The 11,930-nt window shown below is 43.7% G+C and overlaps 1 protein-coding gene across 1 annotated transcript; it reads right to left on the bottom strand.

The window, feature by feature from the left end:
• Window positions 1-3,146: 3,146 nt before the first annotated feature.
• BCDIN3D (BCDIN3 domain containing RNA methyltransferase) lies at window positions 3,147-7,949 on the bottom strand. The gene is made up of 2 exons (XM_032294076.1): window positions 7,658-7,949; window positions 3,147-3,832 (listed from the first exon to the last, which is right to left on the bottom strand). Exons 1-2 carry the CDS (start codon window positions 7,889-7,891, stop codon window positions 3,191-3,193), a joined length of 876 nt encoding a protein of 291 aa, XP_032149967.1. The 5' UTR covers window positions 7,892-7,949; the 3' UTR covers window positions 3,147-3,190.
• Window positions 7,950-11,930: the final 3,981 nt, after the last annotated feature.

Here is an 11,930-nt window from a genome sequence, read left to right as displayed (position 1 = left end):
ATTTTTAAATTTTTTTTGGTAGAGATGAAGTCTCATTGTATTACCCAGGCTGGTCTGTAACTCCTGGGCTCAAGTAATTTTCCCGACTTGGCCTCCCAAAGTGTTGGGATTACAGGCTAACTGCCACAGATGTGAAATACAGTGGTTCCATCAGAACAGGTCAGGTTCGGATACTGAAGCATCTCCCAAAGCTTTTAGTTATAGAGGATTTTTTTTCTTTTTAAGACAGTTTCTCTCTTACCCAGGCTGGAGTGCAGTGGCATGATCTCGGCTTACTGCAACCTCAAGTGATCTGGACTCAAGAGATCCTCCACCTCAGCCTCCCAAGTTGCTGGGACTACAGGTACATGCCACCACTCCCAGCTAATTTTTTGGTATTTTTTTCAGATTCAGGGTTTTGCCATGTTGCCCAGGCTGGTCTCGAACTGCTGAGCTCAAGTGATCCACCTGCCTCAGCCTCCCAGTGTTGGGATTACAGGTGTGAGCCACTGCACTTGGCAATTTCTTAATTAGCCATGTTGGACAAAGCCCATATGTATCCTTCTGGCCACTGAGGTTATTTTCTGTCATCAAGGAATTATCTGGGAAAGGCGCCACTAGCTTTGTAAGCCAGTCTCACTGCAGTCAGAGCCCATGAAGTTTTGTAGTGCTGCTTTAAGAAATCACCACAAACTTAGTAGTTTAAAATACTGATTTATCCTTACAGTTCTGGAGATCAGAATTCTAAAATCAAGGTGTTGGCAGGGCTTTTCCTTCTGGATGCTCCAGGGAAGAATATTATTTCCTTACCTTTTCTAACTTCTAGAAGCCACCTGCATTCCTTGACTTGCAGCCCTTCTTCACATCACTCCAACCTCTTGCTCTTGTCATTACATCTCCTACTGTGGTCACATCTCCCTCTGCCTCCCTATTATAAGAACACTGATTAATTCATTTAGGGTCTATTCTGATCATCCACATTAATCTTCCTATCTCAAGATCCTTAATCTCATTTGCAAAGTCCCTTTGCTGTCTAAGGGAAAATTCACAGGTTCCAGGGATTAGGAGGTGGACATCTCGGAGGACCTTTCAGCCTACCACAGCCCCACAATATGTTTCTGTGCACTGCCTTGGTGAAGAGTGATAGGAGAGAGCATCCAGCAGGGCTACAAGGTTTCAGAGCGTTCCTAAATTAAGATCTTGTAGGCAAATTCAGCTCTGTAACTACTGTGATAACTGAGACCATCATAACTGGCCTCGTTTCCATTAGCTCCGTATCCCTCACTCCCAACACTGCTTCCTTTAAAATGCTCTGTAGCACTGAAGCTGTACTCCTTATTACTTCATCATCCTGAAAAACAAGCTATCAGAGATAGTAAGATGCATGTTTTCTACCAGGTGAGATGTTTTTCTCATAAGCCTCTGGTCTAACAAGTGCAGTGGTGGTCTGCAGCATGCTCACACAGTATAATACCACCTTATTTTTCTTTATCACTCTAAATTCTGCAAAATACCTTCACATCCTTTAGCTCATTTGGGCATAGGAAAAGGAAGGTGGTGTTATTTCAGTTGTACAGATGAGTAAACTGTGGCTGTAAGGCAGGGAATGGATGGGAGGGTAGATGACTTTTAATATAGGAACCCCTACCAGGCACCAGCCACATGGATGGAATGAAATTTACATGTAATTGATAGAATTTACTGGACTTTGTGAGCATTTCAGTGTGGGGAATATAAGTGAGAAAATCAACTGAGGTTTCTAGCTTGAGCAGTGAATAACACCAAATGAGATAGGACTAGGTTTTGAATGAGACTAATTAATTTGCTTTTGAGATATGTTGAATCTGATGTACCTAAGATCTAAGGGATATAATTACAAAACAGGAAAAATGCTAGTCTGGAACTGTGGATGTATTGCTACCAATATATTTGAGGACCACAAGTATGTAGGTAGTTGTTAAAATCATAGGGAAGAATTCACCCAGGAAAAATATATAGAGAAGGGCTGAATGGAACCCTAAGCACTCAAAGTATGGTCTACTGCTGCTTGCCTCAGAATCATCTGGGGGAGCTGTTAAAAACAGATTCCTCAGCCAGTGTCGTGGTTCATGCCTGTAATCCCAACAGCTCTGGGAGGCCGAGGCGGGTGGATCACCTGAGGTCAGGAGTTTGAGCCCAGCTTGGCCAACATGGTGAAACCCTGTCTCTTAAAAATAAAAACAAAAAACAGATTCCTCATTGTAAATGTACTTAATGTCACAAAATTGTATACTTAAAAAAAATTATCTTTTAATTTTTTAAATCCAATTTCTGATGGGATTCCACATGTTCTGAAAAATATTTAAAAATGATTAAAATGGTAAATTTTTTATGTATATATTACAATAGAATACAAAAAAAAAAAAAAAAAAAAAAAGAAACCCAGAAAATAGATTCCTAAGCCCCATTCCAGACCTGAAGTACGAAGGTTTTGCTCAAAGGCAGGCCTAGCAAGTCCGGAAGACACCTGAAGAAACCAGGTAAGGTTGAAGGAGGGCCAGGAACTGATATATTCTAAGACTAGCCTAGTCTGATCTTTATAAATAACCCCCAAAAGCAGCCCCTTCCATAACCCATAACCTGGACCACTTTTCCTAGGCCATCTCAATCCAGATAATCCTAGCTCACAGCTCCAGAGATTCATTCTCCTAAAGATTTGTTCCAAACAATGGGGAACAGATACTGATTATTTCAATTACATGCCTTGGACATTTTAGCAAAAGCTCCTGCCTGGTTTTGAGGCTGGCTGATTGTTAAGGGGTTAAGGAGAATGAACATTAATTCTCAATATAAATCCCTTTCAATATCTCTTTCTTGGTCTTCCTGACCTCCTACCTCACTGCCTCTGAAATCTTAATCTGTTCCTTTCTTTCCCTTTTTCTTTCCTTTCTTTTTTTATTTTTTTTTATTTTTTGAGACAGTCTTGCTCTTGTCGCCCAGGCTGGAGTGCAATGGCACAATCTTGGCTCACTGCAACCTCTGCCCCCTGGGTGCAAGTAATTCTCCTGCCTCAGCCTCTTGAGTAGCTGGAATTACAGGTGCCTTCCACCATGGCTGGCTAATTTTTTTTTTTTGTATTTTTAGTAGATACGGGGTTTCGCCATGTTGGCCAGGCTGGTCTTGAACTCCTGACCTCATGATCTGCCCGCCTCAGCCTACCAAAGTGCTGGGATTACAGGTGTGAGCCATCATGCCCGGCCTCTTTCCCTTTTTCTATCAGTGATTCAGGAATTGGATGAGTCTCTGTGGTTTGTTTTGCCCTGAAGAATAGAAGGCTTCTGTCCCAACTGGTGTTGCCAAAGCAACATATTAATTCCATGCCATGATCCTGGGTCAAGATCTGCACAATCTGATTGGTCATATCACCTCGGATGGCAAGGGAGTGGAAGTGGTCAAAATCATGGAGTCCCAGCTTTCGGAGACGCCTTGCAGCTGCCCGGTAACACTTCCAGGGCTGAGGCTCCACGAGGAGGTAGCGGCAGAGGGAGGAAAGATGGGCCAGGAACTCCCACAGGCCATGGTCCCCATGGTTCAGATGAATCCACATGGTTATCGACATGCAGAAGCCAATGTCAAAAACTGAACGTCCAAATTGGCTTAAGAAAGAGCTCAAGAGAACCTTCCGGGTCCTCTGATTCATGAAATCCAGGGTGATAAAGGTCAAAGCATCAGGAAAAGGACATTCTTTTTTGGCTCGCTTTACCAGGACTGGATCTATGTCACAGCAGAGGAGACGGAGTTCTCTTGAGGCATCTGAGCAGGTCTCCCCGTCAGGTAGGGAAAGGAAGTGTTTGTATAGAGCCACACTCAGATCCTAGAAGAACCCAAAAGAGCAGAGAAATCTGTATCATTCTCCCACCGAGAATGCCACTTACCCCTGGCTGTACAGGATGTGAGGTTCCTAAACCGTAACCTAAAGAGACTGTGCAAAAAGTTTTCCACAGAGTAGGCCCTCAGTGCCCTCCAGGGGTCACATGCTGTAATGCATCATCCCCATATTTTCCTGACACTGATGACAGATTGGGTTGTATAGTTGAACGTTACAGCCAAATGGATGCAGCAAAGGTGCCTACAGCAGTATTTCCTGGCTTAAGTAATATGCTGATAAAATCACTCTTTCTGGGTATCTCAGACCCTAGGGAGGAGGAAAGGGGTCCAGAGGTATAACCAGCGTCCCTTATCAGGAAAGTGAGGAATAGACAAGTACCATCTTATAAAACCTGCTTCTCAGACCTGTGGTGGGGGAAGTCTGGATTCCAAAGTCCTCATTCAGCCTTCACTACAGCTTCAATTTTACTGTCTTACGATTCACCACCTCCTTCTGAGACATTCTGCTCCTATAACCATCATTGCTAAAAGTCACTGCTGACAACCTTCTAGGCAAACCCAATGATTTGTGATCTTTTACCACAATAGCATCTTTTTTTACTCTTAAGTCACCATCTCCTTTCTCTAACTTTGAATTCTTTTTTTTTTTTTTCGAGACAAAGTCTGGTTCTGTCACCCAGGATGGAGTGCAGTGGCACAATCTCAGCTAACTGCAACCTCTGCCTCCCAGGTTCAAGTGATTCTTCTGCCTCAGCCTCCCAAGTAGCTGGGATTACAGGCATGTGTCACCACACCTAACTAATTTTTCTATTTTTAGTAAATACAAGGTTTCGCCATGTTGGCCAGGTTGGTCTTGAACTCCTGACCTCAGTGATCCACCTGCCTCAGCCTTCCAAAGTATTGGGACTATAGGAATGAGCCACTGCACCTGCCCGCTAACTTTGATTTCTATAACCATTATAAGTAACTCAAATTTGCGTTTTTCCACTAGTATTTGCAAGGCATTTTTCTATTTACTACTTTATTTGCTTGGTGTAACATGCATGTGAGGAAAATTTATTTATGCCTTTTGTGCAGGTGAAGAAAATGCACAGTGGAAATCAACCAGATGTCCAATGATAGTGGCACGGTCAAATAAATGTAGTATAATTGTGAAGATATGCAATGAAACCGAACCATTTTTATGTGCAAAAAAAGAAAAAAAAATCATGAAGATAGAATACTAAATAGCAGTTAAAAATGAAGGTGCTCAGCTTAGTGCACAACATACATGATTGTCACAAACACATTAATGTTGAGAAATAAAGCAAGCCATAAAAGAAAATATGTGACAAGCATCCACTTACATGAAGCTCAAAAATGGGTGAAATTAAAAGTACATTAGGGAAGAAAAAAAGTACACTATAAAGAAAAGCAAGGAAATAATGGAAGGCTAGTTGTTACCTCTGGGTAGAGATAGGGGTTTATGAACAGGAAAAGGCATATAGGGGAACTTCTGGGGTGCTGAAAATGTTTATTCTTTTTTTTTTTTTTTTTTGGAGATAGGGTCTTACTCTGTTTCCCAGGCTGGAGTGCAGGAGTGTGATCATGGCTCACTGCAACCTTGACTTCCTAGGCTCCAGAGATCTTCCTTCCTCAGCCTCATGAGTAGCTAGAACCACAGGCACACACCACCGTGCCCAGCTAATTTTTGTATTTTTGGCAGAGATGAGATTTTGCCATGTTGCCCAGGCTGGTCTAGAGCTCCTGAGCTTAAGCAGTCCACTAGCATCAGCCTCTGAAAATGTTGGGATTACAGAGGTCAGCCATTGTGCCCAGTTTTTTGTTGTTTTATGAGAGACAGGGTCTCACTTTGTCACCCAGGCTGGGGTATGTGGCACAATCAAGGCTGACTGCAGCCTTGACCTCTTAGGTTCAAGCAGTCCTCCTCCCTCAGCTCCCTAAGTAGCTGGGACTAAGATGCCCATCACCACACCTGGCTAACTTTTTGTAGAGATGGGGTTTTGCCATGTTGCCCAGGCTGGGGAAGGAGTTTTTAAAATTGAAAAAAAGGACCCATAAATTATGGTACATCTATACAATGAAACATTAGGAAGCCACTAAAAAAAGAATGCAGTGATATAATCTCAGAATTAAAAGTACTAATAGTGTGTTACTATTTGTAAAACTAAAAAGGGGGTATTTATACATACGTAAATGCTGGTATGCACACAGGACTGATACCTAAGGAATCACCAACACTGGTACCACTGTGTGGGGGGAAAAGGAGGATTTAGGGTTGGGAGTAGAGACTTCCTTTTTACTAAATACCCCTTTGTGTTTCTAATTTTTTTTGTTTTATCTAGCGCAAGCATCTTTTTCCCCTCTTTCTCACTACAAAAATCCAGAAGAGAAAGTTTTTTTTTTTGAGTGCAAAACAGCTCCATAAATATACAGCCAGGTTTGGGAACCACTACCCTAGTTAACTGCCAACTATGTCTTTACTCTCATGTGTATACTACTCTCAACTTTAAAATTTCTGGTAGTTTGCTAATGCCTTTCGTGAAATCCCAAGCCCTAAGCTCAGTCTCCCTTTTCCATTGTTTTTACCCTCTGACTTCCTGTATCATCACAGTGGAGAAGTTTTGAGGGGACACTGGATATCCACCCGTCTCCTCATTCCAATCTTTGAAACTGTATCCAAATGTCCCCCTCCTGCTTATAAGCTGGGTCCCACAAGGTCTGCAATCATCCCCCAAGTCTCTTCTGTGAAAGGACAGCAAGATGACAAAATGTGTCTGCTGCCCTCCAGATGCTGGACTGGAGTGATAGAGAGGGCGGAAAAAGGGTACTAACTAACTTTTGAAGCATTTGCCATCATAAGTTCAGACTGCCTGCTCCTGTAGGATATCCCAGTGGCTACAAATAGATGTGGGAGAGACATTTCCTTATTTTGCATGTGGTTTGACTATAATCATTACATGTCTAGGAATAGTTTGCAGTAAGAAGAGTGGCAATGCCACCCTTCTCCATTCCCTCGGGCAAAACGTTCTATTTCCTTCTTGATCCTCTCCACTGTAATCTGTCAACTCACCTTTTTTTTTTTTTTTTTTTTTTTTTGGCTCACTGCAACCTCTGCTTCCCAGGTTCGATTCTCTTGCCTCGGCTTCCCAGGTAGCTGGGATTACAGATGCCCGCCACCACGCCCGGCTAAATTTTTATATTTTTAGTAGAGACGGAGTTTCACCATGTTAGCCAGGCTGGAGTGGAACTCCTGACCTCGTGATCCGCCCGCTTCGACCTCCCAAAATGCTGCGATTATAGGCATGAGCCACTGCGCCCGGCCAATTTAGTTTAGTTTTTTTTTAAAATAAACATGCAGGCTCCAGGGTTTGCCGCGCACTGTATAGCACACAGGAGTCTCAATATCAGGCATGATTCTGTCACCCTTGGCTCTTCTCTCCCAGGAAACCAAACCTAACCCCATGTTCCCAAACGTGTCTTTGGACGCCCCCTCTTCCCAGCCAAGGCGCCAGGCACGCTGGACAGAGGACACCCTAGATACAGGGACCATCCCCACTTGGGGTCTGGTCCTGAAGGAGAAGTGGGAACGTAGTTGTCAAGGACTCCTCTCTAAGAGAGATTCCTAAGACAGATTGTGGAACACTGGCGGACAGGCACCAGCAGCACTGGGTCGGTCAACGCCACGCTTTATACTCGTTTTAGGAAAGTTTCCATGGGTGTGATGCCACGCCCAGGCCAAAACCACAGAGGATGTGGAGGCAGCCAACCTCTTGGCTACGGATGCTCCAACCCCTTCCCTGTCACTCACCCCGGAGTTACACCCCACGTCCAGCCCCAGAATCGGCTCGTTCTTGGGACTCTGCGGAAAGAGCTGTCGAAGCAGCTCCGGGGGCAGAAGGCGGAGCCGTTGCTCCGGAGGGTGGAAGCGAGAATAATGAGGAAAATTTCCGAACGGGGCGGCCCCAGGTTCCAGAACTCGTGGTTCCTCTTCCGCTGCGGTCTCCTTAACGCCCCCTCCAGCGAGTTCCGTGGGCCCAGCCATTACATTCTACGCCGCCACAGCGCCCCGGCGGAACCGGAAGTCAGGAACCTGCGGTCGGCGTGGGCGGTGGCCGTGCCAGCGCGCGTGCGCCGAACGGCGAGGGCGGGTGGGTGGAATTCTGTGGTGAATCAGAAAGGCTGGCCTGACTCTGTCTCTCCGTACCTGGAGCCGGCTAGCGCGTGGCGCTCGCGTTGTATTATTGAGTCCTCATCTCAACACGTGGAGGGGATTAGCAATATCCACGTTTTAGAGGGAGGAAACAAGCTCTGAGGGCTAAGTGTCTTGGCCAAGCTAACACCATTTGGAAACTTGGGCTACTTGATCCAGAACAAGTATAATAGTTTGTTGGGATCTTGGAAATCAATTTTAGTTCAATTTTCTTCCTTTCCTGCAAAAAGCGAGACCCGGAGATAACTCACTTGTCTGGGGTCAGTGAATCTGGGACTCAGGAACTTCCATCTGGTTCAGGAAAGGGTAGCCAGGAGCTGCAGGTCCCTTGCAAAGCCGTTGACTCAGCCCTGTCCCCCAGGTACAACTGTAGACCATGAGCTCCTTGAGAGGCAAGGACCGTGCCTTAAGAGCCCGCACTTAAAGAGTGCTTACCAGGCACCAGACACCTTTCTAAGCCCCTTACCCAATCCTCCCACTAACGGCATGAGAAAATGTATTATTTTTCCTTTCTCTCTCTCTCTTTTTTTTTTTTTTCTTTTTCCTTTTATATAGATGAGGACACTGGGGTACAACAAAGTAACTTGTCCAAGATCTCACAGTTAGACATGATGGTACTAGGATTCGAACCCAGAGTTTGGATCCAGAGGGTGTGTTTGCAACACTGTTATTCTCAGCCTTGAGTCTCCTATACCTACCATAGGCCTGGCACAAAGATGCTCAACAAATGTTTGTTGAATGAAAACTCAATAGAGGATGCAAGGAGGTGACTAAAGCCAGATCTGTTTGGGGAAAATTTAAATGGAAGGGAGAAAGGATGCGAACTGAAACAGACATAGTGGAATGGAGTTGGGCAAGATGTGAGCCAGAGATTAGAAATAACAGAGCTGATAAGAAGAGGAACTGAAGGGTCAACTAGGTAGCAGTTTCCAGTCAAAAGCCTGGATGGCCCAGAATGTTCAACAAGGTCAACCAAGGGTGAGCAGAGTTGTTCAGGACCCCCACCCCCACCCCTGCACTTGGCCCACCCATCTTAAAGGGGTCTCCTGCTCCATGAGGCCAGCAGTTTGCTAAACTTCTTAAACGGCACTAAAGCATGACTCCTGCAAACAGTGCCATCAGGAGTTAAAATAAGCCCTGTTTTCCTCTCAGTTTTTACTTTATATTTTCATCTCTATCTGGCCTGCTGTTTCTCTAGCTTCATTTATTTGAGGATGTAAGTTAATAAACAAAAGTCACTCTGGAATTGACTTTTGTATTCTGCACAACTTACAGAAAAGGAGAAAAAGCTGCACCATTTCGTCTAATTTTGGTGATCTGAGCTGAACTTACCTCTTTTTGTCACTAGATGACACTAGCACGATTAACAATATTCACGGAGCTGGAATCACCTTGCTTTTGTAAACACTTTGTTTGTTTGTTTGTTTCAACAGGGCCAGGATAGTGAATGGCAAGAATTCCTGATCCTGGGGTTCCTCCAGAAGCAAAGATCGGGCCTGGTAAGATTACTGGTGACCTAAAATGCTTGAGAGGTGATCTTATAAAGAGGTGTTTCAATTTGATCTACTCTGGTGACTTTTCTAACCTATGCCCACTTTTCGGAGCTTGAACAGCACAAGTGACTTGACAGTACCAGTCCCAGCACCTCAAATAGCTGTAGCAGCACCTAAGAGCTTGCTCTGCACTTCAGTCAGTCCAGTTTTGTGGAGTGTGATGCAAGGGGGCAGAAGCGGTGCCCTCTTTAAGGAAAAACCCCCACCAAGTTACAAATATAAAGATAGATATAAAAGTGAATATTTATTTATAATGAGAAATCACAACAAATTACAATTTTTTTTGAGGCAGAGTTTCACTCTTGTTGTCCAGGCTGGAGTGCAATGGGCACGACCTTGGCTCACCGCAGCCTCCGCCTCCCAGGTTCAAGCGATTCTCTTGCCCCAGCCTCCCAAGTAGCTAGAATTACAGGCATGCACCGTGCCCCGCTAATTTTGTATTTTTAGTAGAGATGGATTTTTTCAATTTTGGTCAGGCTGGTCTTGAACTCCTGACCTCAGGTGATCCACCCGCCTTGGCCTCCCAAAGTGCTGGGATTACAGGTGTGAGCCACTGAGCCCTGTGACAAATTACAAATTTTTAAACGCTGACTACCACAAGCATCACAAAAAATTTCTGTAATAGTTTGATTGATTAGATGCAAGTCACACTTGAATGTTACTTTTTTTCTTACATTTTTGGCTGCATACTTTTTGATTGCTTCTTCACATGATAATCACTTGATAATATCATTTTATAGAGAGACTGGGAAGGTAATTCAGTCTTTTCTTAGCATGAGTTGATAGTTTTAAAAAGTTTTCTATTATTTGATAGTATTTTATTATTTGATAGTTTTAAAAAGTTTCAGGTTCACAAGTTGTTATTGGCAATATCATGTAAATTTTTAGGTTTGTTATCAAATTGGGGGAGAACCTTGATTAAATTTCTTTCATTTATTAGCTGGAAGATTTCAGAGCATTTCAAGTTTTCTTGTGCAGGAAATAATCTTAGATCTACTCTTCAGATGGACTGTATTTGTTAGCCAATTTGTCTTTGAAAACCTCATTATGAAGGATGCATTATAAAATTTTTATGATTTGCATTGATAGCAGTAATTTGTGTCAAGTCAGCCAAAAAATTTAAACATAGGGATTCTGATAAATTGTGTTTTGTACAATTCCCATAAAGAAATAAAAGAATGCACGGTGCATTTATAATTATATATGCTGTGCCATTGAGTTACTGTTATTGCAGACAGGACAAAACTTGTTTTGACTGGTGTTTAATAAGAGACAAAATCTTCTGCTTATGATTGGAATAATTTTCTTCAGACTAGCTTCTGACTTCATGTATTTTCAAATCTTGATTCTCCTCCACTCCCACATAACTTTGGGTGCCAGGTGCTGTAGGAGACATTTATATCCTGGTTTGACCTCTGCCCTTGTACCTACATGTCACAATACCAGGTGAGTCAGCGTGGTAGGTGAATAAGAGTACTTCTGGAAGGTATTCCTATGTCTGGGTTGCGGGTGGTAACTATGCATAGAAGTGTCTGTACACCATATGAATAGCTATCAAATGAAGTATATTCCCAATTAAACTTCCCTGTAGCTTTTATTTCCTAAAAATGCCTGTGGCCACTTCAGTGTCATCTAACACAAGGAAAATGTGAAGTGGGGGAAAACAGAGCACAAATAGACAGCAGCCTTAACCAACTGCAGTTAAGATATCTTACTTTTTCAAATTTTACAAAAACAAATGACCTTGTAAACACATTGCAAGGGTCTTGGAAAGGTCCTGCATGGGAGTGAGGATCCCGAAGCCTGAGCTTCATTAGCTTCATGGTAAATCTATCTCTTCCCTGCACAGAATGTGTACCCAAGCACAGTTAAAAAGAAGAGGTAGGGCTGGGTGCGGTGACTCACTCCTGTAATCCCAACACTTTGGGAGGTCGAGTCGGGTGGAATCATGAGGTCAGCAGTTCGAGACCAGCCTGATCAATATGGTGAAACCCCCATTTCTGCTAAAAATACAAAACACATCGTGTCACTGCACTCCAGCCTGGGCAACAGAGCGAGACTCCCTCTCAGGAAAAAAAAAAAAAAAAAAAAAAAAAAAAGGTAGACTTAGAATTTGAAATATCCAATTTAGCAATGACTCACATGTATCATGGCTTCCGTTTCCTCCCGCAGGAAGCTTGTACAGCTGACATCCTGGTCCATGGTCCAGCCCATCCTACCCTCTTGTCCTCTCTGATCACACCCCAGGGCCTTTGTTCAGCTGCTGCTCACCTGCCTCACTCACTGCCTCCAGGGTAGAGCTCAGGGGACCTCAGAAC

Source organism: Sapajus apella, unplaced genomic scaffold, assembly GCF_009761245.1.
Source record: "Sapajus apella isolate SASKATOON/1434 unplaced genomic scaffold, GSC_monkey_1.0 scaffold2, whole genome shotgun sequence".
In the NCBI taxonomy this organism is placed as follows: domain Eukaryota; kingdom Metazoa; phylum Chordata; class Mammalia; order Primates; family Cebidae; genus Sapajus; species Sapajus apella.
The sequence above is the reverse complement of the archived record's forward strand: the minus strand, read 5'-3'. Positions and strand labels throughout refer to the sequence as shown.